This window comes from Pseudorasbora parva, chromosome 16 (assembly GCF_024679245.1).
Source record: "Pseudorasbora parva isolate DD20220531a chromosome 16, ASM2467924v1, whole genome shotgun sequence".
Taxonomy (NCBI): domain Eukaryota; kingdom Metazoa; phylum Chordata; class Actinopteri; order Cypriniformes; family Gobionidae; genus Pseudorasbora; species Pseudorasbora parva.
This window is the reverse complement of record NC_090187.1, coordinates 41,781,844-41,808,900: the sequence shown is the minus strand read 5'-3', so window position 1 is coordinate 41,808,900 and position 27,057 is coordinate 41,781,844. Positions and strand designations below refer to the sequence as shown.

The 27,057-nt window shown below is 39.0% G+C and overlaps 1 protein-coding gene across 2 annotated transcripts in view; it reads right to left on the bottom strand.

Moving 5' to 3' along the window:
* LOC137043036 (protein jagged-1b) overlaps nt 1–25,244 on the bottom strand; it is an 89,030-nt gene extending 63,786 nt beyond the window's left edge. For both annotated transcript variants that reach the window (XM_067419077.1, XM_067419078.1), the window contains exons 1-2: nt 24,760–25,244; nt 14,836–15,153 (exon numbers count right to left, since the gene is read on the bottom strand). In XM_067419077.1, coding sequence (XP_067275178.1) covers nt 14,836–15,153; nt 24,760–24,987 — 546 coding nt within the window. In that variant the 5' untranslated portion in view covers nt 24,988–25,244. The remainder of the gene's footprint in view (nt 1–14,835; nt 15,154–24,759) is intronic.
* Between the last annotated feature and the right edge of the window lie 1,813 nt (nt 25,245–27,057).

Below are 27,057 nucleotides of genomic sequence, written 5' to 3'. Positions count from 1 at the left end.
TTGTGTTCAGCTGAAGAAGGAAATTCATACAGGTTTGAAACAACTTGAGGGTGAGTAAAGGATGACAGAATTTTAGTTTTAAAGTGAACAACCCCTTTAGTAAAATAATATAATAATGACTAAATATTATAATTATTTTTCTGACCTTGGTTTCAAAAAAAGCTATTTTTGGAATAACAAGGAAGTTTTGAATCTTACAGGACATGTTTTATAGTATAACAACGTCTTAACTCAAAAGATCAAGTAAAATTTGAATTCTCAGTTCATGACCCCTTTAACATAATTTAAAATAGTCTGTTTTACCCAATATTGTTATTGTGTCTGTGTATTTGTATATGTTTATTGTCATACAGGTATTGCTATAAGAAACCCGTTCCAGAGGATTGACCTCAAAGCAATTAGCTGGCACTCTGCATTTTTTGACTCTCATTTGCTCATTTGCATTGTTTACATTATTAATGCTCGTATTAGCGTAGCAGCACACTAACACCATATTGAAATCAACCATAAGTCTAGTCTCTTGCTCTATGATGAGCTCTAATTAAAGTTGCATTGGGTTTGATTTTCAGGGAATGCAAGAACTGATAAAATTGCGAGAGTTGAATATAAGCGCCTGCCAAATGCATAAATGTATGATGCAAAGATTTGGTACAATAGTTGGTATGAGTGTTGTGGCTGTGGCTGACAACTCTTAGTTGGGACGTATGTTTAGCTTCTTTGACAAGCTATTTGACTCATATAAATCTAAATTGTACCTTTTGTTGTGGATGAGACAGGTTCCAGCCGATGGTGTACAGAGCAGGTGAGTAGAGCAGGGCAGGTGAGTAGAGCAGGGCAGGTGAGTAGAGCAGGGCAGGTGAGTAGAGCAGGGAAGGCAGCAGACGGGTAAGCAAGTGGATATTAGCAAACAAAACATGGACTCCAGTAGTCCAACAAACGGTTGTTAAAAGGTTGAAGAAGGGTGGTAGTTAAAGGGTGGTTGAAGGCACAATTTAATATCAACTAAATGTCCAAAAAAGTTCAACAATGATTCAAATAGCGATTGTAAAGAACCGTGTGCTACACGTTCCAACAGCTTCCTATGTTCCTTTGTTCCTTTTGAGAATGAGAGGCGGCCATTTTCTTTACTCAAATATTCTCACCACCCATCAAAATAAAAGTCCCTACAAAATAAAAGACCCTGATCTAACAAACATACCCGTGCTCAAATAGAAAGTAATTTAGATTAACCCAAATGCAAAAATGGCTCCTACATAGCCGGCCCCTTATAGCTATTGCGGGAAGCAAGCTATAACTAAAAAATAAACTTTCCAAGGAGCCATATATTATTCCCTTATTACAAGGATAAATGAGTGCAAAGATTCAGTGTATGTATCTGTTTGCCAATGTATGCACGTGCGCAAGTCCAGTCAGATTTCACTCAGTTTAAGATTGCTGGGCTTCTACTAGCAAGCAGATCTTACTGATAGGTCTTTCAAGTTGGCTTGTTTTGGTTTGAAGCCGTACACTGCGGACCAAGCCTTTGGAGTCAGGGAAGGTTTCAGTAACTCTAGCCAGCATCCATGATCCTCTTGGCGCTGTGCTATCAGCTACTAGCACAATGTCTCCTGGACAGAAGTTGCGTCTGGCACGAGACCATTTTTGCCTTGTTTGCAGAAGAGGGAGATACTCTCTGACCCAGCGTTTCCAAAATAAGTCTGCAATGTACTGGATCTGTCTCCAACGACGTCTGGTGTAAAGATCTTCCTTTACGAACAAACCTGGAGGCAGAACAGGCTGTACCTTAAGCTGCAGTATATGGTTAGGCGTTAACGGCTCCAAGTCATTTGGGTTATCAGAAACAGTTGTGAGTGGACGGCTATTGAGAATGGCCTCAACCTCACACATCACTGTCTGAAGGCCTTCATCATTCAGATACTGCTGGCTGTTGACTGACCGTAACGTCGTTTTGATCATGCGAATCAACCTCTCCCATATCCCTCCATAATGGGCGCCATGGGGAGGGTTAAATGTCCATTTCACTCCCTTTTGGAGCAGGCTTTTTTCAATTTGTTGCATATTCCAAGATTTCAAAGACTCTTTTAGTTCCTTTTCTGTGGCAACAAAATTTGTTCCATTGTCTGACCGCAACTCAGACACTGGACCTCTTCTGGCAATGAAACGTCTGAATGCATGAATGCAAGAGTCAGTATCAAGGGAATGTGCAACCTCCAAGTGTATTGCACGGCTGGCAAGACATGTGAAAATCACGCCATATCGTTTTACAATGCTGCGGCCTCGTTTCACCTCTAATGGCCCAAAATAATCAACTCCTACATGCGTGAAGGGCGGAAGGTCAGGGGTCAATCTGTCAACTGGCAAGTCTGCCATCTTTTGTTCACCTGTACTCAACTTAATTCTTCTGCATTTGGTGCATTCATACACTACCTTTCTGGCCAGAGTGTTGGCGCAAGGAATCCAATATCTTTGTCTGAGTTTGGAGAGCATGAAATTTCTTCCACAATGTCCAACTTCTTGATGGATGTACTGAAGTAAGAGTTTGGAAACGTGATGGTCCTTAGGGAGAATAGCAGGGTGTTTCTGCTCAGTGGGCATTGACATTTTACTCAGACGCCCACCAACTCTTAAGATGCCATTGGCCATCAGAGGATCCAACCTGTAGATGGAGCTTTTTCTGGTTACATTTTGCATGCCTTTCTGCAAACGGGCCATTTCCTGTGGGAATCCCTCTCTTTGGCAAAACTGTATGATTACGACCTCAGCACACTCTAGATCGCTGATTGATAGAACATGTGGACCTGTCTTTTCATGGTTTCCTTTTCTTTTGGTCATGACATGTCTGTTTAGATCTTTCTTGCCATTCTTAAGTAATTTCAACAGGACAGACTTGAACCTCAGGAACCACGCCACAGCTTTCTTAAGCCTCATCCAAGTTGAGAAGTAATTCATAAGGTAAGTAGTGGCGTCACAGTTTTCCTTCACAGAAGCATTGACAGTGACAACTCCTTTTCTTAATTCAGGGTCATCTTGAGAGAGAATGGGTTCAGATGGAATCTCTGGCCAGTGATGAGATGGTTCCTTTAGAAAGTCTGGGCCACCGATCCATGTTGTTCCTTTCAGGAATGTGCTGACATGTAGTCCCCGAGAGGCACAATCAGCGGGATTGAGTTTGGTGCCTATATACCTCCATTGAGAGACATCTGACGCACTTCTGATGACATTTACACGATTTGCCACAAAAGTTAGGAATCTTCTGCTTTCATTCCGGATGTACCTTAGAACAGTCATGCTATCCGTCCAAAACAGAGACCTTTCCAATTCCATATGCAACTCCTCAGATAGCATCTTGTCTATTCGTACAGCCAAAACTGCAGCAGTAAGTTCCATTCGTGGTGTAGTCATCAGTTTTAAGGGAGCAACTCTGGCTTTTCCCATTAAAAAGGTGACGTGGACCTTGTCGCTACTGGTCAACCTGAGATACGTGACTGTTCCATACCCAAGGTCACTCGCATCACAGAAGTGGTGCATCTGTGCTGTTTTGACATCTCCAAAGTTGTTTGGTACAAGACATCGATTGACTTTGAACTCCCTCACTCTTGGAAGATCTTGCCACCATCGTTTCCAAGCTTGAGCATGGACCTCTGGCAGTTCTTCATCCCATCCAATGCTTTGCTTGCATAATTCCTGCAAGATGCGCTTTGCCAGAAAGGTGAGAGGTGCAATGAATCCAAGTGGGTCATATATAGAACTGACCATGGACAGAATCCCACGTCTGGTGCATGGATGCTCCTTTATTGTCACCTGGAATGTGAAAGTGTCTTCTTTTACACACCACTGCACACCGAGAGCTCTTTCAACTGGCCAATCCTCTATGTCAAGATCAAGATTTTGTATGTCTTTGGCCCTTTCTTGCTCTGGAATAGAGGCCAATACAGCTCTGTTGTTACTAATCCATTTGGTCAACTTAAAGCCTCCAGTTGCACAGAGTGATTTCAGCTCTTTACAAAGTCTAATGGCATGGTCCTCTGTGTCCACTGCCTTTAACAAATCATCCACATAGAAGCTGTTCTTAACTGTGCTAGCTGCATCAGCTGAGAAGCACCCTTTGTTATCCTCAGCTGTCCTCTTTAAAGCATAATTTGCACAGCTAGCCGATGATGTTGCGCCAAACAGATGTACAATCATTCTGTACTCTTTTAGTGGCTGACGAATGTCCCCATTTGGCCACCAAAGGAAGCGCAAGAAGTTCACATGATGAGATGGGACCTTTACTTGATAGTACATTTTCTCCACATCAGCCATGATAGCAATGTTGGCAAGACGGAAACGGACTAAGACCCCAATTAAGCTGTTTGTAAGATTAGGACCTTGAATGAGTTCGGCGTTCAGTGAGGCACCCTGATAAGCTGCAGAGCAGTCAAATACCACACGCAAGCTCCCCTTCTTTGGGTGAAACACACCATGGTGTGGAATGTACCACACTTTTCCATTTTCCTGCATCAACTGGTCTTGGGGTACAGGTTCAGCATATCCGCATGCTAGGACTGTTTCCATGAATGCCTTATACTCATTATGAAACTCAAGACTCCTTTGCAACTTTCTTTTTAAAGACAAAGCTCGTTGCTCTGCCATGTGACGGTTGTTTGGCATCAAAGGATTATCCTTCTTGAATGGCAATGGCAATTGATAATGTCCATCCAAAATTTCAACGGAGCTGTCCATTATCTGCATGAATATGTGATCTTCTACCGACATTTGTTTCTTCTCCTCAAAAGTCTTTTTTGGGAAATCATGGTTGTATTGCTGAATTAAAAGTTCACTCAGGTTATCAACAGAAATCCGATGTGCATGAACATATTTCTGACCTTGCTTGTTGATGCATGCTTCCTCATTGTGGAGAAGTCCATTTACCACCCAACCTAGCAGTGTTTTAATAGCAAAGGGTCCATTACCCTGGCTATTGATAATTCTCCAAGGTTCCATCACTTTGGGTGCATTAATCCCAATCAGAAGGTCAATTCCAGCATTAATGTTGGGAATATCAATATCTTGAAGATAAGGCCATTTTCGAATATCTTCTTGTCTAGGGATATGTTCCCTGTTGACTGGAATTTCTTGCTGAGTGTAAACTTCAGGTAGCTTTATGAACTCCTTTCCGTCCAAGCTACACACTTCCAGTCCCTTGACTACCAGGCTGTTAACAAATTTATTTTGCCCCATAGTGCGCAGAAGTATTTGTTGATGTTTTCCATTAGCATTCAAGTTCCTCCTCAGATGTTCTGTGCAGAATGTTGCGGAGCTCCCTGGGTCAAGGAAAGCATATGTCTGAACTACATGATTTGAATTACTCATTTTGACTTGAACTGGTACTATTGCAAGTGCACAGTGTTCATCACTACAATCAGGTGCTGGCGTTTTCATTGAAACCAACCCGCTGCTCACCGCCCTTTTGTCTGAAGGACCTGCATTACTCTGCTCTTTCGATACATTTTGAGGAATATGCAAGATAGTGGGATGTAATTTTGAACAAATTGAACATGTTTGTCTATTTTTGCAAGTGAAACTCATGTGCCCTTTAACAAGACAACCAAAGCAAATGCCTTTAGTCTTTAACAGCTCAACTCGTGCGTTGTGAGACTTCTTCGTCAACTCTTGACATGACACAATCTCATGCTCACCATTACAGAGAGGACAGAGTTTTGATGAACTGTTTTTGGGCACATTGGTTTCTTGCTTTGTGCTCTGTTTGTCGTTCCTTGGTGCAACTGATACTGTTGTGGCGAAACTGCTCCCTCTGTTCTTCTGCATGGCAATCGTTGACTTGTTGCTATCAGCAGCTGCTTTTGGTGACCTTCTGTTTGAGGAGCCGTCTTGAAGGTTACCAAACACTGAGTCTTGTAGAATCCTGGCCTGCCTTTCCAAGAAGAGGACAAGATCAGAAAACGTGGCTCTTGCTCTTGTTCGTTCCATGATGTCAAAGGCATGTGATCTCCATTTTTCTTTTACTTTGTAAGGCACCTTGGAGATTAAAATCCTCAGGTTTAATGGAAGGTTCAGCTCGTCCATGTACCTTAAGGTACGCATTACATTGCAGCATCCACGGAGAAAAAGAGCATAACTGTACAGAGCTTCTCCATTGTCTGATGGGATGTTATTCCAATTTAAAGCCTTATCCATATAAGCATTAGTAATTTTAAATTAATCTCCAAAATGAAGTTCCAATAGTCGTTTTGCCTCTGCATATCCTCTATCTGCATCCATATGAAGGCAACTTCTGACCAGTTCCTTTGGTTGGCCAGAGGTGTATTGCTCAAGGTAATACAGTCTGTCTTGGCTATTGCTGGTATTTTTCTCAATAGTGTGTTCAAATGCCTGCATAAATGGTTTGAAGTTCAGAGGTTCACCGTTAAACATGGGTAGATGTCTAGTTGGAAGTAATGTCATTTTCTGCTGCTGTGCAATAAGATCAGCAACAGCACCCAGGTTACTGGTATCTGAGATTAAAATCGTATGTGGAAAGGAAGTACCTGTAGCTGCTTGACTGGTCGGATTGGCTTGAAAGGTCTGAACAAGCCTTTGTGACTTCTTCGGTCTTGTATCCTGAGTAAAAATCTTTTGCAATGGTGTTTTGGGAACATTAGAAATTTTTGCATACTCCACTGGTGAGAGTTCTGCATGAACATGTTCCTTGGCTCTTTCATAATTCCTTGCCAGATACGAATTCATGCCATTTCCTGGCAATTCTAAAACAGAATTCATAGATTCAGCATCAACGCTCCGTAACACTTGCACCTTTGCATTAGCTGCAGCCAACTCGGTTTCAAGTTCAACTCTTTCCATTTCATTTTGCACTTTAATTTTTTCCATTTCCAAGGTGTGCTTTTTCTTCAATCCTTCAGCTCGTTGCAATAGAGCTGCCTTTTCAGCTTCAGCTTTTAAACGTGCAGAAGACACTGACGAAGACTTTGAGCCAACACTGGCACCAGAACGTGAAGGTTGTAACTTACTGGAATGTGCTGCCACAATGGATATACTGTCATAAGGAGACACCTCCGTTTGGGATTTATAGCTTTGAGCACTCTTCCACATTTCTACATCATTCAGAAATGTTTCAAAAGTTTGCATCTTTGGTTGATACCAATCATCATTGTCACTTTTGCGTTCCTCTTCCTCATACAACACTTGCACAGATTGATGCACATCTTTAAACTCGTCCAGTGCCACATGGAGCTGTTCAATGCCTGTGTCAACGGCTTCAATATCTCCACCTTTTAGTAATTCCTTTAATTCATTCATTTTGCGTGTACACACGCCAAGTTTTCCTCTGCGTGTTGCGCAAAGCTCTTTAAGTTTGTCATCAGCCATTTTTGAGAACAAAACAAAACAAAAACTTCTTTTCTTAAAAAAAAAAAATAAAAATAAAAAATGAACAGCAGTTATCTTCAACTCAGTTGATTCTCATGTCTTTGTTTAAGCTGTATATGCATGAAAAACTAAATCATGGACCGCTCCAATAGCAAATCCAGTAGCAAACGATAATGCACTCCAATAGTGAACTTGAAAAGAGGTAATTTCTCAAAAAATCCAAACTTCGTCAACTCCAAAGTATCAAAAGAAAACCAACTCCATTGTGAAGCAGTGTAAACGGTTGCAAAGTTCTTTACTTGTGTTGTGGCTGTGGCTGACAACTCTTAGTTGGGACGTATGTTTAGCTTCTTTGACAAGCTATTTGACTCATATAAATCTAAATTGTACCTTTTGTTGTGGATGAGACAGGTTCCAGCCGATGGTGTACAGAGCAGGTGAGTAGAGCAGGGCAGGTGAGTAGAGCAGGGCAGGTGAGTAGAGCAGGGCAGGTGAGTAGAGCAGGGCAGGTGAGTAGAGCAGGGCAGGTGAGTAGAGCAGGGCAGGTGAGTAGAGCAGGGAAGGCAGCAGACGGGTAAGCAAGTGGATATTAGCAAACAAAACATGGACTCCAGTAGTCCAACAAACGGTTGTTAAAAGGTTGAAGAAGGGTGGTAGTTAAAGGGTGGTTGAAGGCACAATTTAATATCAACTAAATGTCCAAAAAAGTTCAACAATGATTCAAATAGCGATTGTAAAGAACCGTGTGCTACACGTTCCAACAGCTTCCTATGTTCCTTTGTTCCTTTTGAGAATGAGAGGCGGCCATTTTCTTTACTCAAATATTCTCACCACCCATCAAAATAAAAGTCCCTACAAAATAAAAGACCCTGATCTAACAAACATACCCGTGCTCAAATAGAAAGTAATTTAGATTAACCCAAATGCAAAAATGGCTCCTACAATGAGTGTTCCACGTCCATTCCACTCCATTAGGGTCATTTCAGGATGCCAAGAGTCAGAGAACGGCATCATTCAGACAATAACATGTGACAAAAAACTAGCAACGCCTACTTGTATCAGTCCCTTACAGCTGACAAGTGATTTTGAAGAGATTCTGAGCCCTGAAGCTGGTTGTAATGCAGCACCGCAACATACAGTAATTACAGAAAGAGTATAATGTAATGTTTTATATGAGAGAGATGTGGGTCATGAGACTCGTCTTTCTTTTATTTGGGGGTTTCTGTGACTCATTGAAGAGTTTGATATCCCTTCAGATTCTGATCATAAGATTAGCATTATGTTTGATGACTTAGCATAGTGACTAGGCTTTCATGATCTCAACCACAAGACAAACAAAAGAGTTGGTTTCCTTCTTGGGGCCTTGGGCATCTTTCTTTTATGTTTCGATTTTCTTTGAGTTTGTATGAAGTTATATCATAAAAAAACACACCAGTATTAAATCACGTTAAATCAATCATGTTAAATCAATTAAATCATTGTTTTTTAGTCAGCAATTAATGACCAATTTGATGGAGTCCGCTCTGTTACTGTAGACAATAAATGTCTGGAAAATAAGAGAGAATAACCATGTTTCACGTAAGAACGAGCCAGGAAATGATGAGACACAGTGGGAGAGAGTAAGAAAGACAAATAAACACAAATAGAAGAGGAGTGGAGAAATAAACAAGCTGTAAATTATTGTTCACATTTGACTTAACCAATCAAAAACCAATTCTGTGGTAAGGAAACTACTTTCATTGGCAGCAAGATTGCGATCGTGATGTTGCTTTCGTGACAGCTCAATAAATAAGACTGTAATATTGAGTAACAAATTCAGACAAAATATATCTTCGCTCCGTCAATGAAAATGGTTTGGTTACAATGTTGGTATGGATCGGTATGTGGTGGTGAACACAGACCCCTGAGTGCCGTTATATGAAATATCAGCGGCCCGATCGAATTATAGGACCAGAGCAATGCACATTATGGTACTCTTATCTTCAGCCAGCACTATCAATACATAAAATTAAAAGGAAACGTAGTGCTGCAATCTTTCACCCTCATCTCTTTCTCTTACACACACTCTATCCATCCACTCTAATCAATAAGTGTGTAATCAGTTTAAAGACTAAGGCCGGAGAAAGCCAAACACTGAAGAACTCACGGTTCAGTAAAGATCCCTGGCACAGCATGTGTAAGATCTCGCCAGCCAGCAACACTACCTCCATATGCTCAGCGTAACGCCACTGAGGTCAGATCAAGGTTAAATCAAAACGTCCCTATCAGCAGGTTAAGCTGAAGGAAACCACTTTAAGGGTGCAATACAAATTTTCTGTAAGTGAATAGAGGCAAACTCATGCTTCTATAGAGGGTCAGTCTGGGACAAAATATCCGGCTGGGAAATTTCACATCCATCCAGGGCATCCCATACACCCACAACAAATTTTGGAACAATAGAGGACCATATTTTTTTGTATGGTCATCACATAAAAAAGAAAGTTTAGATCCATAAGCTGAGGCCGTGCAAAAAATAATTAAAGGTTCTCTCTTGAACTGCACCTTCCCTTTTCCATTCTCTTCATTTTCCCTGACGTCTCGACTCTCTCCCTTGTGAAGGTTTACTTTTTTGCTACTTCTTACTTCGTTTTTTTCTCTTTGTACCTGTCACTGATTATTCAGCAGGTCTAATGTTAGGAACAGAACCGTCTCAGCATTGCAAAAACAAAAAAAGACGTAATTTGTTTGAACAGAATCTAAATTTATTTTAAGGTAATTTCAAAGTATCAAATTAGGACAATGTGTTGTTTTATCTTAAAATGTCTTAAATATCCAATATTTAACTAAACTATTTCATGCAAAATATATATTTGTATATATATCATGACAATATCTTTATAGAAAAATCATAATACTGAACAAGTTATTGAATTATTACTAATATTTGTTGTGTTGTTGTCTGCTCTATAGCTCCCTCCAAATGTATAAATCGATGTGAAAATCTGTCTGCTAAATTACTACTGTAAGTTTACAATATAAACGAATTATGTCATTTTTTAAATGACGACAGTAATTGGGTTCTACTGCTAACATTTGCTAGCAGTTTAATACTTAGCTACGTTAAAGAAGACAAACCCACAGTAGCCTTTTACAGGTGAAACTGACCTGCATTTGAAGCCCTGAGGAGGTCAGAAATTTTGCTTTATTTCACAACTTCTTTGTGAGCTTTCCCTCAATGATGCTGCTTCACACTGATTATTACTCTGTTTGAAACGCTTTGGCGGACACACAGTGCTCACGTGCGCTGAGTCGTAGCGTTGTCAGTCAAGACTAACCATTTCATAATTTATTATCGATTTATTTTTGAATGCACTTTATTGCATTGGGGCAATTATATATAATTAAAAAGGCAATAATATTATAATTAAATTAAAATAAAAAAATATTTTAAAAAAAGAAAGAAAGAGGGCAGCCACCGGGAACTCACCAAAACTTTGACACTACAAAAGTTTGTAAAGACATTGTAAAATACAATGCGTCACATATGGCGTCACATATGCGTCACATATGCGCAGGGATGGCTCGGACAGTTGTGCAGCACAAAAACAGAAGCAACATTTATTTTTTCAGACTGTGAATCATGCCCGTGTTCTCTGGGACGCTAAGAGTAAGCCAAAGGGAATACTTGGGGGACATCTAAATATACGCAGCCTCATCCCCAAAAGGGATCAGGTTTCCGCACTTCTTTTGGACTCGAATTTAGATTATCTTTGTCTGACAGAATCTTGGCTTCACTGTACTTTACCGACCACCATGTTGGATATTGCCGGATACCAGTGTTTTAGAAAGGATAGGAACATTGGTAAGGGAGGAGGAGTATTAATATATATTAAAGAGAAATTTAAGTGTAATGAAATTGTATTGAGTACTACTTTAGAATGTCTAGCCCTGAATGTAGTTTTATCACCTACTATGTATTTTAATATTGTTGTTCTTTACAATCCACCCTCTCATAATAGTATTTTTTATGATGAATTGAGCCATGTATTGAAACAATTAGACTCGTATAGAGAGACAATATGGTATGGTGATTTTAATATTAATTGGTCTGATAAAAGCTGTAAACAAAAATTAAAAGCATCCTTTACAAAATTCAATTATCAACAAATGATTGTAGGACCTACAAGGATAACTCGACAGACTAGGACCCTTATTGATCTTACATTTACTAATAAGTCTGAACGTATAACACGGACTTATAATCTTATTACAGGACTTTCGGACCATAACATGATCCTAACTGTTAGGAAACTGACCAGAAACCGTTTGCAGTATTTTGGTAAACCTGACTGTGAAAAACTAAAAAACATTATCCCAAAATCTAAAATTGTACAATTTGAAAGTGAATTTTATAATATAAACTGGGAACAGATTACGGCTCTGGAGGATGTAGAGGAGTGCTGTAATGCCGTGACGACAGCGATTACAGGAATAACACAAAAATTTACAAAGCGAATAAAAACTAGACAAAAAAAAAAAACTATACCGTGGATTAATAATGAAATACATAAACTTATGAAAAAGAGAGATTTGGCTTTAAAATTATCATTACGCACAAAACTTAATATTGATTTTTTGATTTACAAAAGTCTAAGAAATAAAGTTGTACTTGAGCTGCGTAAAGCAAAAGCTACATACTATACACAACTAATTGATAATGCTAAAGGTAACAGTAATTTATTATGGAAGCATTTAAATAATATGACTAACAAATCTAATAAAAATAAAAGAATTACAGAACTTAGCATTAATGGTAATATCATAACTAATAGTGCTGCTATGGCAAATGAGTTTAATACATACTTTTTACAATCAGTTGAAGAATTGACACAAGGTTTTCAACATGTAGAAAGCCAGATCTCTACTGTGAAAGTTGTTGCAACAGATTGTTTTTGTATTAAAGAGACTCAAGAAATAAAAGTTATTGATATAATAAATAAACTTTCTAATTCAAAATCTAATGACATTTATAATATGAATAGTAGTTTTCTTAAAAAATATAGAGATGTTCTTGTCAAACCATTGACACATCTTGTTAATTTGTCTATAAGAACCTGTACATTCCCGAGTGCATGGAAAAAAGCAGTAATCATCCCAGTATTCAAAACAGGAAGTCAAGATTCTATGTGCAATTATCGTCCTATATCAATTTTACCAGTTATATCTAAAGTTATCGAAAAAGTTGTAGCAGCTCAATTGATTGACTATCTAGAATCCAGACAGCTCCTCCACCCACAGCAGTTTGGCTTCAGACCAGGGTACTCAACTGAAATGGCAAACTGCTGTCTAATTGAAAATATTAAAAAATCACTAGATAAGGGTATGGTGGTGGGTGCTGTCTTCATTGACCTCAAAAAGGCCTTTGATACGGTCAATCATGGCTTACTTTTATCTAAAATGTTAGGTTTTAATTTTTCTACTGAGGCAGTTATGTGGTTTACTTCTTATCTTCAGTCTAGAGCACAGGGTGTTAGAATAGATCAAGATATATCAGCATTTTCAAACATTAAAATCGGTATTCCACAAGGCTCTATACTTGGACCGCTGCTGTTCAGTCTCTTTATAAATGACTTACCTATGCACTGTGCAGGGGCCAGCTGTCAACTTTATGCAGATGATGCAGTTTTTTACATCGCTGCTAAGTCGCCTAAACAGGCTGCAGAGGCATTGTCTGTATGTATGTCTCCTATTCAACAGTGGCTTAGTCAAAATCAGTTAGTCTTAAATGTTTCTAAAACAGTTTCTATGTGTTTTTCTATTAGGAAACATGATTTAAAAGGAAATTTTATTATTAATTTACAAAATGGAAAAATTGATTCTGTTACAGATTTTAAATATCTTGGATTGGTTTTAGATTCTCAGCTTACATTTAAAAAACATATAAAGAAAATTTCAAGAACAATACAAAGTAACCTTAAGTGTTTTAAATTAATTAGAAATTACATCCCAAACCAGGCAGCACTGTTGTACATGCACGCTATGGTATTTTCTCATATATCATATTGCGTAACAGCATGGGCACAGGCTGCTCCTACTGTAATTAAAAGTTTAGGTTCATTATATAATCGTGCAATTAAAATCATGGACAAAAAACCGATTCGATATCATCACTGTGCTATTCTTAAAAAATATAATTTAATGAGTTTTGATAGTTTTATTAATTTTAGTTTTCTTAAATTATTGTATAAATGTTTTAATCATTTAACGCCTGAACCGTTAAGTAAATATGTGGAGAAACTGAACAGCAGTAGAGTTACGAGAAGTAATACACACCATGATTGTAAAATTCCATACTGCAGGACTAGTTTTGGTCAGACAGCTTTTTCTGTTAGAAGCTCTAAACTCTGGAATTTATTGCCACCTGATATAAAAACTATTCCTGATTTTAAATTGTTTTCTTCCAGACTTAAGACATGGTTAAAGATAAATCAGACTTGTACTCACTTATAATATCATGATTATATTTTGTATGTTTGGAAGTTATAGAGTATAATTGTTTGAATTTTATTATTGTATGAATCAGTTTTTAGATACTTTTTTGTATTTATTGTATTTGATTGTATAAAGGCCCTTCTAGGGACAAGTGTTGCAAATTAGCCTTTGGCTATATACACTGTGATACAGACATCAGATTGTTTAGTTTAAATGATCTATGTTGGTGGTATCTGTCCCTATCAAATAAATTATTAAATAAATAAAATAAATAAAAGAAATCTATACGAATCAAGCGGTTTAATGAAACACTTCTGAAGAATCTTGATGAACTTTTTGAAGCATCACATTTTTGGTGTAATGGACTTTCAATGGTGGGACACAAATATGGAGGGACAGAATAAAAAATATCTTCATTTGAGGTTCGAAGATGAACAAAAGTGTTCCGGATTTGGAAGGATATGACAATGAGAATAGGACAGAATGCTCTTTCTTTAACATACAGAGAAAAGAAACATTAAATAAGATTATAATGCATTGATTTCAAAGAAATGTGTAAATACTGTGCCTCTACTGTGATTTGACACCCCTACATTTGGTTGTTTTCCCCATTATAAGCATATTTAAAAAATGAAAATATTGGCTCAACCAGTGGAGTGAGTTTTGGAGGCGGTACTATGTATTTTTCAACCAATGGCAGATGGAGGAATTTTCTGGAAACTTTTTCAGTTATCTTTGTAAATGACATGGTCCACCTTCAAGAACTGACATGATAAGGGCAGCAGAGGAGAGACTGACATGTCACATGACATCTGCCCTTTAGAAAAATACCCCTCTGATATATGTTCAAACATGCACAATTGTCAGTATAAAAGATCAGAAACCTGCGCATCATCCAAGTGTCTTCAGCCATATTTGCCTGTAGTATACATGATGTATATAGAAATTACGCTTTCACTTCAGCAGTGTTTCCAAAACTGATGAATAAGTTGTACTCACTGGCCATGCATATTTAAACGGGATAACAATCCGTCCGTTTCTGCCATCGCTTCCCTCATTTCCGTGGTGATGTAAGGTGTGGGAGTTTCCCCCCAGGACAGGTGTGCTGCCAGTGCCGTATGTACAGGTGCCGGTTGGCGAAACCCGAGCCTGGTACTCCTTCAGACAGGCCTTGAAGAAGGTGTCGCATTGATCACCTGATGAGCAGTGCTGCCCCCCGCTGACCTGGGGGTCACAGCACTGACCGCTCTGTAGAAAGCCCTGTGGGTTCAGCCACTGTCGAATCTCCACCTCAAACATGCCCACCGCACACACAACCTGCAGGAGATCAAAACAGCAAGATTAAATAAACAGGGAAACTCACGTGACTGAGTGCATAAAGTCATTAAAGGGTTAGTTCACCCAAAAATTAAACTTTTTTAAACTATTACTTACCCTAATGACGTTCGACACCCGTCAGACCTCCGTTCATCTTTAGAACACAAATGAAGATATTAGTGTTGAAATCCGATGGCTCAGAAAGGCCTTCATTGACACCAATGTCATTTCCTCTCTCAAGACCCATAAAGGCACTAAAGACGTCGTTACAAAGCCCATCTCACTACAGCGGCTCTACAATCATTTCATGAGGCGGCGAGAATAGTTTTGGTCCACAAAAAATAACCCTTAATAATGACTTATATGGTGATGGGCCAATTTCAAAACAAAGTTTTCGAGTGTTATGAATCAGTGTAATGATTCATGATTAGGATCGCCAATGTCCCGTGATTTCAGCAGTTTGACACGCGATCCGAATCATGAATCGATACTCTGATTCATGACGTTCAAAACTTTGTTTTGAAATCAGCCCATAACTATATAAGTCTTTATTTAGTTTTTTTGCACACAAAAACTATTCTCGCCGCCTCATGAAATGATTGTAGAGCCGCTGTAGTGAGATGGGCTTTGTAACGACGTCTTTAGTGCCTTTATGGGTCTTGAGAGAGGAAATGACATTGGTGTCAATGAAGGCCTTTCTGAGCCATCGGATTTCAACACTAATATCTTCATCTGTGTCTGAAGATGAACAGAGGTCTGACGGGTGTCCAGCGACATTAGGATGATTATTAGGGTGAAAATGAATCACAGAATTTTCATTTTTTTGGTGAACTAACCCTTTAAGATGAGAAGCATCACTTTCACCCTCCAAAGATGTTCAGAATGTATATTCTCTCAATTATACTAGTTCATATTAATGTTATTAGGTTACTGAAAACGGTTTTATCGTATATGGATATTGGCCGGCCCTCCTTTTTGTATGCATGTGAGACTCTCACTGCAAAATATGATTGGAAAAATATATAATTTTTCTTTATAATGTAAATTACAACTATAAAGATTGTTAGCAGGAAAAGGAAGCACTTAAATCAGTGGTTCTTAACCTCCAAAGCCTTCAAAAACTTCCTTTCACAAGTTCACACTTACATATAATTAAATAAAGGTTATGCGTATTTGGCATGCTGTTCGATGGATGGGCTCATAGCTCAGACTTAGGAATAGGAATAGCTAGAAGTGAGGAGATGGGGTGGTGGAGGGATGCTGGAAAACATGAACAGATGTAAGTCTGCTGTTATCTTGTTAATAGAGTTGAATATCTGAACATCCTCCTCCATAATTTTGTTTTAGACAATATTCAAAGGCTGTCACACCTATGCTGAGATGTAGTTAACTTCTGTTGTAATAAAAGTGAAAAATATGATATCACTTTAATGTAGCACATCATTATTACGTTGTTGTTTTTTTTGTAGTTTATGTTAATACAGTGCAGGTGCAATGAGCTATCCCAAGACCGAGGGGAACACATATTTCAACCAAAGTTTGTCCAGGCTCTTTAAAGCCCAAAGTATACTTCATCCGTGCGGACGATCCGCACACTGTCTATTAGAGCTGCACGATTCTGGATAAATTGAGAACCATGTTTATTTGTGTTTCAAATAGAGATCACGATTCTGAACAGACAACAAAACAATTTTTTTTGTAATATATTTGACTAATATACTGTAATTTACTAGAGGTTCAGTCAAAATTTTAATTGCTGCGGTCTACTTAATGTATAATGAATCAATCTTTTGAATGAATGATTTAATGTCAAATACAATATAGTGTCCCCCTCACTATACTGGGGCATTAGGACCCACACAGACCACAAGGTGAGGATTTGAGAAGAAAAACGATAGATTCTTTGTGCATTCCAGTGAATTATTAATGAAATATTTTGTACCACAAGAACAGACCACAAATGTGCACTGTTTCAGCAGAAAACAAAGAAGAAAAATAAATAAAAAATCATGAGAAAAAGAATGCAGTGATTGAAGAGATCTTATACACTGTAAAAAATTATTGTTGGTTTTTGTTGGTTTAACTTAAAAAAGTCAGTAACCTGGTTACCTTAAAATTTTATTGAAATAAAAAATTTGAGTTGATACAATGAAGGACACTTGTTTAATAAATAGAAACTCAAAATATTATTGTATCTAAACCACATAAAAAAAGATAAATCATGAAAATAGCACTATTTGGCATGTTTCACTGCGTCATCAGAAATAAAACACACAAAATTACCCAATATGCTTACAAAATCTTTTAATAATATTTTAATAAAGGTTGTCGAATCTCAAAAAAATGTTCATTGTATTAACTCAAAAATGTCATTTCAATGAACTCTAAACTTCTAAATATTTTTTTACAGTGTAGATATTCTTGTTACAGCATGTCACGTTAAAATACCAAGCGTTACATTATTCTCATGTCTGAAAATAAAACATGAAGGAAAATCGACAGCTCATTCAGTCAAACTGATGGATAAGCTTTATTGGTTGCGCAACGTTAAGATTTGAAGTGATTCGTTTCAGTCTTTTTGAATGGAAGTTCCAGAAACCGGAAGTGCCACCCATAATTCAAAACACAGTCGTGGCAGGAATAAGGTGGATAAAATAAGTCACAAGAATGCTTTGGGTTCTTCATTCGTAGCCAGGGAAAAGGTTCTATATAGAACCGTTTAGGGGTTCCCATGGGGCTCAACCCTACTTAAGCCCCGTCCACACTAGAGGATGGATACCCGACCCAAGCCCGACGGGTTCCGACGGTACCCGACGGGTCGGGCCGGGTTCGGACAGATATTTAGAAATGACGTTCGGGTTCGGGTCGGGCTCGGTCACGTCAGCGCGATAAGGCATTGAACCATGTAAATTTAAAACTGCTTATTATGCAAGTAGCCAATGGGCCTGTTTAACTGGATGCAATGGTTTGTTTTTGTGATTAAAATACATTTAATCTTCCTGCATGTGGAAATTTGTTTATGTCGCCGTGACAACAACTCGCAACACGTGCGTGCATATTGCCCGCGGCATCCCTGTCATTCCAGTGAGCGCAACTTCAGCGCTGCTGGCAGCAGGACAGCCTTGAAGCCATCCACAGTTGATGCAATCCTTTTTCTGCATAAAACCTCGATTAGCCTAAACTTTGATGGATAGATTATGTAAATAGATCCCATGTTGCAGTTTAGGAACCATACAGTTTGAGAAAATTGGTAAGATGACTTTCATTTCAATAAGCATTTAAATTGTGTTACGTTAATGTTTTGTTCTGTTAGCTTGGGCCATTTTTAGCAGACCTTTGTTCATTTAACTTCAGTTGGCTATTTTATTGGGCTCTGTGTAACGTTTGATGCCCCGTGTGCGCGCTGATGCGCTCGTCTGTAAACATTTCTGAATGCCTTCCTTACAGTTGCTTAATAAAAGCGGGCTTTCCACACACACAAACGTGCGTGTCATTAGTATATGACGGGAAAAAATTGATTTTAACTGTCGGGCTCAGGTCGGGCTCGGACATAAATATTTGAATGCCTGTCGGGCTCGGGTCGGGTTCGGTTACTGCTCTGTCGGACGCGGGTCGGGCTCGGACAGAAAAATGCGGCCCGATCCGTACTCTAGTCCACACGAAGCCAGCGCTTTCCCAATCCAATCTTTTTTTTCCTCGTTTCAAGAAATATCTGCGTCCACACGAGATTACCGAAACTGACTAAAAACGATGTAGTTTGCATGCCAGGCCAGTGTGTGGCGTTGTAATTCTGCCACAGAAATACACTATAAACGGAGAAGAAGAGTTGTGGCTAGAAGGGGTATAGCAGTGGTCGGAGGTGAGGCAAAATCTCACAATAAAATAACAATAAATACATTTGCTACTTAACAGATGTGTTTTATTAATGCCTACACCTACCCCAACCCTAAACATACCCTTACAACAATGCAGATACGGTAATGACACGATATTGATGTACGCATGCCCAGTGCCCGTAGTTGTATCCCTTATTTGGATAGTAGCCCGTAGTTGGATCCAAAAATTGAGACCCAATGTTCTGGCTGCTCTTTCCTAAACCATAAAAATGTCATCTGAATTATGCAATATATAGCTATATGACAGTTGAAAATCATTCCCTCCATTACAGCTCTCAAACCTCCCTGAAGTTTACACACATTCAAAAATAGCATGTCAAGATGTGAAACAGCAGATTTGACGTCACACATTAGATTTGATGCAACACTTCTTTGACTTGTCTTCATACAGTTATGTTTAAGGTGTTTTATTGTCATTTCTGAAGCATGACAGCACTCATTCCCCATTCACTTATGATATAGAGAAGAGCATCTGATGAAATTTAGAATATGAACAGAGGATGTGAAAATTGCTTTTTTTTAGGTTAACTATCCCTTTAAGACAGGAGATTGAAAAGAACCCAACTGCATCACCACAAAAACAACAATACTGTGGTTGCATGAACACAGATGAACTTGCTCTGAGTAATGCTCAGAGGCCCTGCTGGTTTGGACTAAGAAAACTATGTGAATTCAAAATAAAACATGACATTCAAATCTGTTTTACAGATGTATTCATACAGTACACGATGACGTTTCCTTGCCATCCAACAACCTTTAAACAACACAAAACACAATCCTCACGAGACTTCATTCATCCACACAGATAATGACTCTAGTAGTCTTTGTGTCTGAAGGCAGATACAGACAGAAGGAAAAGACGATAACATTGGTTTAAAGCAAATCCCCTGTGTCTAAACGAACAACGACGGTCCTCTTTCGAACTGTAATCTTCCTCTTCATCTGCATGCTCACTTAACTTCATTATCTCCATCTTCTCCCCTCAGGTTATTTACCTCCTCATGTCTCGCCTCTCTCTCTCACACTCTCTCTCTCTTTACTCCCTTGTGTTAGTTACTTCCTACTCTTCAACCCCTTGCCTTATTTCCATTCTTTTTTTTATATCAATACCCCTCCTTTCTTTTCTCTCCATCTCTCCCCAGGGAGATGTACAACGCATCTCAATGCCCTCTCCAGCCGTGCCACTTTTTCACCTGGGAACAGATCCCGCCTTCTCTCATTATTATGTCCAGACTTTCCTGTCTTCCTTTATTCAGTGTTTTTGTCATAAGGAAGAGTGGATGCGCACATACACACACACACACACACACACACACACACACCTGTAAAGTGGCAGGGGCAGATGAAAGTCCTGAACAGGCCCTGGCTTCATTATCTGTTAAAGATATTTTTGACCCTGGCTACAGTGCATGATGTCTTTTCCATATGCAAATACAAGAAGAAAAAAAACAGAGGCATCACACACTTTCCCACACAAACAAATACACACACACACACACACACACACACACACACACACAAGCACACACTGATTCTCCTGTGAATACAACATTCCAAGCTGGGTCAGACAGTAAGACTTGGTGGTGCCTGTCCTCTCCCTGTGACCCTACGTTTGAGCAGGACCGCTGAATGGCTGTACTGTCCTCCCATTGTTCCATCATGGCATGTTGTCCCATTCCTGTTCCTAAAACATGGACACATCAAACACTCGGCAGATAGACCACCGGCCATCACTCTCCATATCTCTTTCTTCCTCTCCCTCTATCCTCTGCCAGGGTCATTCCCAACATACCTGTATTTCAGCAGTCTCTCTTGTGGAGCTGCATCACAGGGCTCATTACTGAGACATTAAAACCCCTCAAAGACTCATGCTGAACTTCTGCTGTCCAACATCAGAGGCAAAGACATGCTGCTATTCAGAATTAAAAGAATACCATTTCTGAGGGGACAACTACACTGGGATTGCCCAGCTGTTACTGTATTATCAGTGTCTAGTACAAATGACTAGTATATCTAGTACAAGACGTTATATCCAACAGAGCACTGCAGAACACATTTGGTCTATCTGATCTGGTCTATTTTTTTTCAACATTTGCAAGCAACATACACTATATTGCCAATAGTATTGGGACACCCCTTCAAATAATGGAATTCAGGTGTTCCAATCCATGGCCACGGGTGTATAAATCAAGCAGGCATGCAGAGGCTCTACAAACATTTGTGAAAGAATGGGTCGCTCTCAGGAGCTCAGTGAACTCAAGGGTGGTAACATAATAGGTTTGCCACCTGTGCAATAAGTCCATTCATGAAATGTCCTCACTGATACACATTCCATGGTGATTGCCTAACTGCATTGTGCCAAGTGTAAAGTTTGGTGAATGGGGGATTATAGTGTGGGGTTGTTTTTTCAGGGGTAGGGGTTACTTTCACTCTTAGTTCTAGTGAAAGTAACTCCTAACGCTTCAGCATACCAAGACATTTTGGACAATTTCATGCTCCCAGCTTTGTGGGAACAGTTTGGGGATGGCCCCTTCCTGTTCCAACATGACTGCACACCAGTGCACAAAGTAAGGTCCATTAGACATGGATGAGCAAGTTTGGTGTGGAGGAACTTAACTGGCCTGCAACCCTCCCAACCCAAGTCCAGGCCTCAGACAGACTGGAGTAATAGCAACTAAAAAATATGTTATTTTACAAAACTGTTATTTTAAATGGGTAGATTCAAAAGCATTCAACATTTTTACGGACGGCAATGTGTATATTCATATATTTGTGCCATTTCGAACAAATCCTCATCTCTGTTAGCCCACTGTAACTAATGTAAACCTAGGTTATATACAATATGTGACTTTCAAATTTGCAGAAATCAAATCCAACAATAAAGTTCAAATAGATAATATCCAAATTTTCCAAACATTTGTCAGGCATAAAGCACTTATTCATGATTGATGAACATAAGAAGTGAGGAAGAGAGGTCAAGTGACATTTCCGTCAGGCCTCTGGGCCAACCTTAATGTTGAGCCCTGTTATTAGCAACAATACAAAGCCGTTGATTACTTTCCCTTCTCGTCTACCTTTTCCTGCTCTTTAGCACTTGCTGATATATATTCTCCAACATACTGTGTGAAAAGAGGCTTTAGATGATCCAAGAACCATCAAAGCATTCAAAAAACAAAGCTCGTATTGCAAAAACTGCAGAACCAAAATATTAGCGTTTTTCACACACCCTCAGTGTCAGGACAGGTATGTTCACCCGCCAGAACACACATGAGCTCAAAGGGTTCACATTCCCAGGATCTGCCCTCCACAGCGGGTGAGGTGTCATCTCCACCTCAGACCAACAACCTCAGAGCCTGGAATAATAGGTGGCTGAGGTGGATTGTGTAGCATTGGGAGTCAATGTACCTTAATTGTTTCTAATGCTAATCAGGGCTGTAAAGAGCAAAGTCATTGAAGGAGACAAGTCCCCCCCAACTGCAACCGCCAAACCCAGACTCGTCCATTGGATTGTCAGACAGAAAAGAATGTTGGGTTACTCCAGAGAACACGTCTCGCTGCTCTAGAGTCCAGTTCTTTACTGGACTTTACTCTCTGCTTTACTCCACTGCATCCCACGCTTTGCACTGCACTCGGTGATGTAAGGCTTGGATGAGCTGCTCGGCCATGGAAACCCATTCCATGAAGCTCTCTACGCACTGTTCTTGAGCTAAGCTGAAGGCCACACAAAGTTTGCCGACTTCTGTACACTGTGTGCCTCAGCATACACTGACCCCGCGCTGTGATTTTACATGGCCTACCACTTCCTGGCTGAGTTGCTGTTTTCCACTTTCCACTTTGTTATAATACCACTAACCATGGAATATTTACTAGTGAGGAAATGTCACGAATGGACTTATTGCACAGGTGTGCACCTATCACGGTACCACGCTTGAGTTCACTGAGCTCCTGAGAGCGACCCATTCTTTCACTAATGTGTGTAGAAGCGTCTGCATGCAGCTTGATTTATAAACCTGTGGTCATGGAAGTGATTGAACACCTGAACTCAACATACTTTTGGCAATATGTTTATGTTACCTGGTTGCCTTAAAATGTTGAATTCATTGAAATTAAAAATTTGAGTTAATACAAAGAACATTTTTTTGAGAATCGACAACCTTTATTAAAATATTTAGTAAGCGTATTGGGTAATTGTGTGTGTTTTATTAGTGACGATGCAGTGCAACATGCCAAATTGTGCTATTTTCATGATTTATCACATTTTTAATGTTGTTCAGAGTTTCCATTAAACAAATGTCCTTCATTGTATCAACTCACATTTTTAATTTCAATAAACTCACAATTTTAAGGCAACTAGGTTACTTACTTTTAAAAGTTAAATCAACAACAAAAAATTACAACGTGTGAACCCCTCAAGTTTTTTTAATGGAATTTCAACATTTTGAATTTTAAAAATATGCTATTATTTTCATAATCCATGTAATTTGACCTACAACTTCTTTTAACATTCTTACTTCGTTAATTTCCTTAAATAAAAAGACCAAGACACCCCCTCCACCCAAAACATAGTTAAGGCTTTGATGCTAATTAGTTTTAAACAGAGTAGGCTTCTTCTTTCAAACCATAAGAGAGATTCATATTTTGAAAAAGTAATGATATGTGTTCTCTAAATACAGCTAAGCCATTTGGGTGGTACAAATGGATCATCAGCATAATTAGAGTCATTGAATGTTTTCTGGGAACGCAAACAAAAGCAAAATCACATGCCCACAGAGAGACCCATTTCTCTTTATAAATTATCTCCACAGCCACTACTTTACTGCCTGATGTAAACATAATGAAATTAACAATAAGCCTCGCTCTAAACACAAAAACACTGCAATGTCCTCATTTATACTAGATGCTTTCTTGTACAAATAAGCCAATGCACCAAGGGTTCATTACAAATATGCTGAGCCTTGTTTTTAATTTCTCTAGTTACAGAGTAAATAGCATCAAAGACAAAGCTTTACAACAGATATTTTGATGTTATTCACAGCTGAGCATGAGAATGAAAAATCTGCATGAAAAATTAGACAACACGCCCAAAAACGCGACAAGTGTAGTGAGCAACAAAGAAAGATGGAACAACAGGTGGATGCGGACGGCAACGGCAGAACATTAGGAGCAAAACGGAATCATGGGGGGGTCTGACATCCCTAATTCAGGGTTAAACCTCTCACATGTTGGTGAATAAGGTGGTTGGATGTGTTTAAAGTATGTATTCGTATTTAATATAATTTTTTACAATCACAAAAGTTTACTCAGAAATCGCTAAACGCGTCAAAAATCGCATTTGCGTGAGGAGGTAACCATAGCAACAGCTAAGCGATCAGACTACATTAACAAAAATAAATAAATAAATATAGAAATATTGTCGTTATTTAACACGTTATTATGGGTCTGTACAACACAAATCTATCACACAAATTTTGTTTTGTTTAAAACGTGTTTGACGATTTTTGCCAACAGTTGTGTTCAACAGACTGCGCCCAGAAAATGACTAACAGAAACTGTTTTGAAAAGTTGAGCTCCCAGAAAGTCACTTGCGTGGTGTGAATCTCTTGTAAACACCTCTCAAGTAAGACCGACACTGAAGCTTTCACAGCGCGTGGGGAAAAAAGTCAAAGCAGGTTAAACTGCGGCTGAAAATAGCGCGTAATCGGCGGCTTACCTGCGGCTGTAGCGCGAGCGCGAGCAGGAAAATCACGGTCCAGTGCTGTCCGCGTGCTACATCCCTTATCGTCGCCCTAACAACACTCCTTCTGCCCGTGCTCGAGCTCTCCCACGAGTGCCAACTCTTTCGGTCTCTATCCATTCTCATAGCACACATTTGCGCGCTTGTTCTGCGCGCACGGAACAGCCTTTCCCTGTTTGGAGACACTCTCATTACACTGTCCATCTGTCCATAATGAGAACGCGCAAAATAAAGCTGGCAAATTATGCTCAGGTAAATGCTAAGACCACTGAGGTCCTTCTACACTCCGCGCGCGCCTCCTCCTTCTCCTCGAGCTCTTCCTCCTTCCACCTGCTGCAGTTAAGAAGCTTTGAACGTGCGACCTGCTGGCCTTCTGACTTGAGGTTTCATCCCATTTACTTTCCCACTCACTGCAAGCAGCTCTTCGCCCTCACGTCAACCGGATAGGCTGTTCCGATGCGTTTGCGGAGCGCGAGACTGCGCATCACCGTGGGAAGCACGAGCGGTTAAAGTTAAAGCCAGGAGAGGGTGTGTCCTGCGCATGGGAAAATCCGTCACCTTTCTCCAACTTGAAATAAATAATACCCTATATTTGTCTGTTACAAACCGAATTAGTTGTCATGTAATGTGCCAAGAGTGCTGTTGTTAATTCCACAGCGTGTAACACTAGAAGACAGGGATATTTAACATTTGGTGCCTGAATGTATTGTGCTAATCAAATAATTATTATAGGAAAGGATGGGGGAGATGCCCTCCTTAAGTACAATGTGGACTTACTTTTAAAATGTAACATATTCAGATATAAGTTTAGCATGTGCAGGATGATGATGCACCAGCCAATGTGTTATTATAGGAAATAAATTGGAATGTAAAATAATACAAGAGTGGCAAGAAGCCCCACTAAAGGACTTTTGATTCTTATATATATAATTTATTTGTATTTTTTTTTTAAGCGTCATTAATGCAAAACACTAAATAAACTATTTTATTTAAATAATATAATTTTGTCAATAATAATTGAATAGCACAACAGATGAAGCAGAATCCCAATAAAAGAGATTTATCTGAAAGATATTCTAGGACTTATATAGGCATATGAATATTTATTTAATTGCCTATATTTTAATTGAAGATATGTTATTATAGCAACACTATGAATGCAAATGTAATGATTTCACTCAAATAACCAATACGTTTTAATGGAAAACAAAGAAATGTACATCTAATTAATTAAAATACTGAATAATAACCCTATTAATTATAATAATTATGAATTTTTTAAATAATAACACTAGTAACAACATGCCACCCAGGACCTCCTGTGCCAAATTCTAGTGGCCCATCTTACCCCATTTGATCTTTTTACTTTAAAATAAAAACTTTTACTCCACAAATCCCTCTTTAACAAAGACAGAAAAACGTTCAACATAATACAGTGTCATATATCAATATTTTCCCACTAAATCTGGTCAATTAACCTAAAAACAAACTAAATCTAGATAAAAAAATATTGATAATCAGATGAAATGACAAAATTAATAATATCATAGTCAGTCATCTAAAGTGCTGAGATAAGATTTTGTGTCATCTATGGTTAGGAGAAAAAAAATGAAGGTGGGGGTGGGTCATTTTACCCGAACCTACCCTACCCATTCACCATATTGTTAAAACATTGTGAAAGTGTTAAAACCCTCCTCATCATGATATGTCACGTTCTCAGAACGTTCTGGCAAGGTTCTCTCAAAGTTATGAACAAACATTCTCCCAATAATGTTGATAAAATGTTCTTTTAAAGTTATGGTCTTTAATAATGTTCTCAAAACATTACAAAAACGTTATCATTCATGGGATGTTTTTTTTTTCGGAAGCAGTTGAACAATGTATATTCATTAATTCCTCCCTCATGTCGTTCCAACCCTGTAAGACCTTTGTTCATCTTCTGAACAAAAATGAAGATTTCTGATGAAATCCGAAAGCTCTCTGACCCCTCCATAGACAGCTAATTAATGAACACTTTATGGTCCAGTAAAAACATAGTTAAAATAGTCTGTGACTACAGTGGTTCAGCCTTAATTTTATGAAGGGACGAGGGACGAGATTTTTTTTGTTATTTTTCGTGCACAAATAATAACCACTTTATTCAACAATCTTTTCTGGCCCGTGTCAGTCTCCAGTGCTGTTATCGTGGTGTAAACAGTGCAGCACTTCCGAGTTCTACGGCTCACCATTGGCTAGCTCCTGCATCAGCATCACACATGCGGCAGCGTCGGCCAA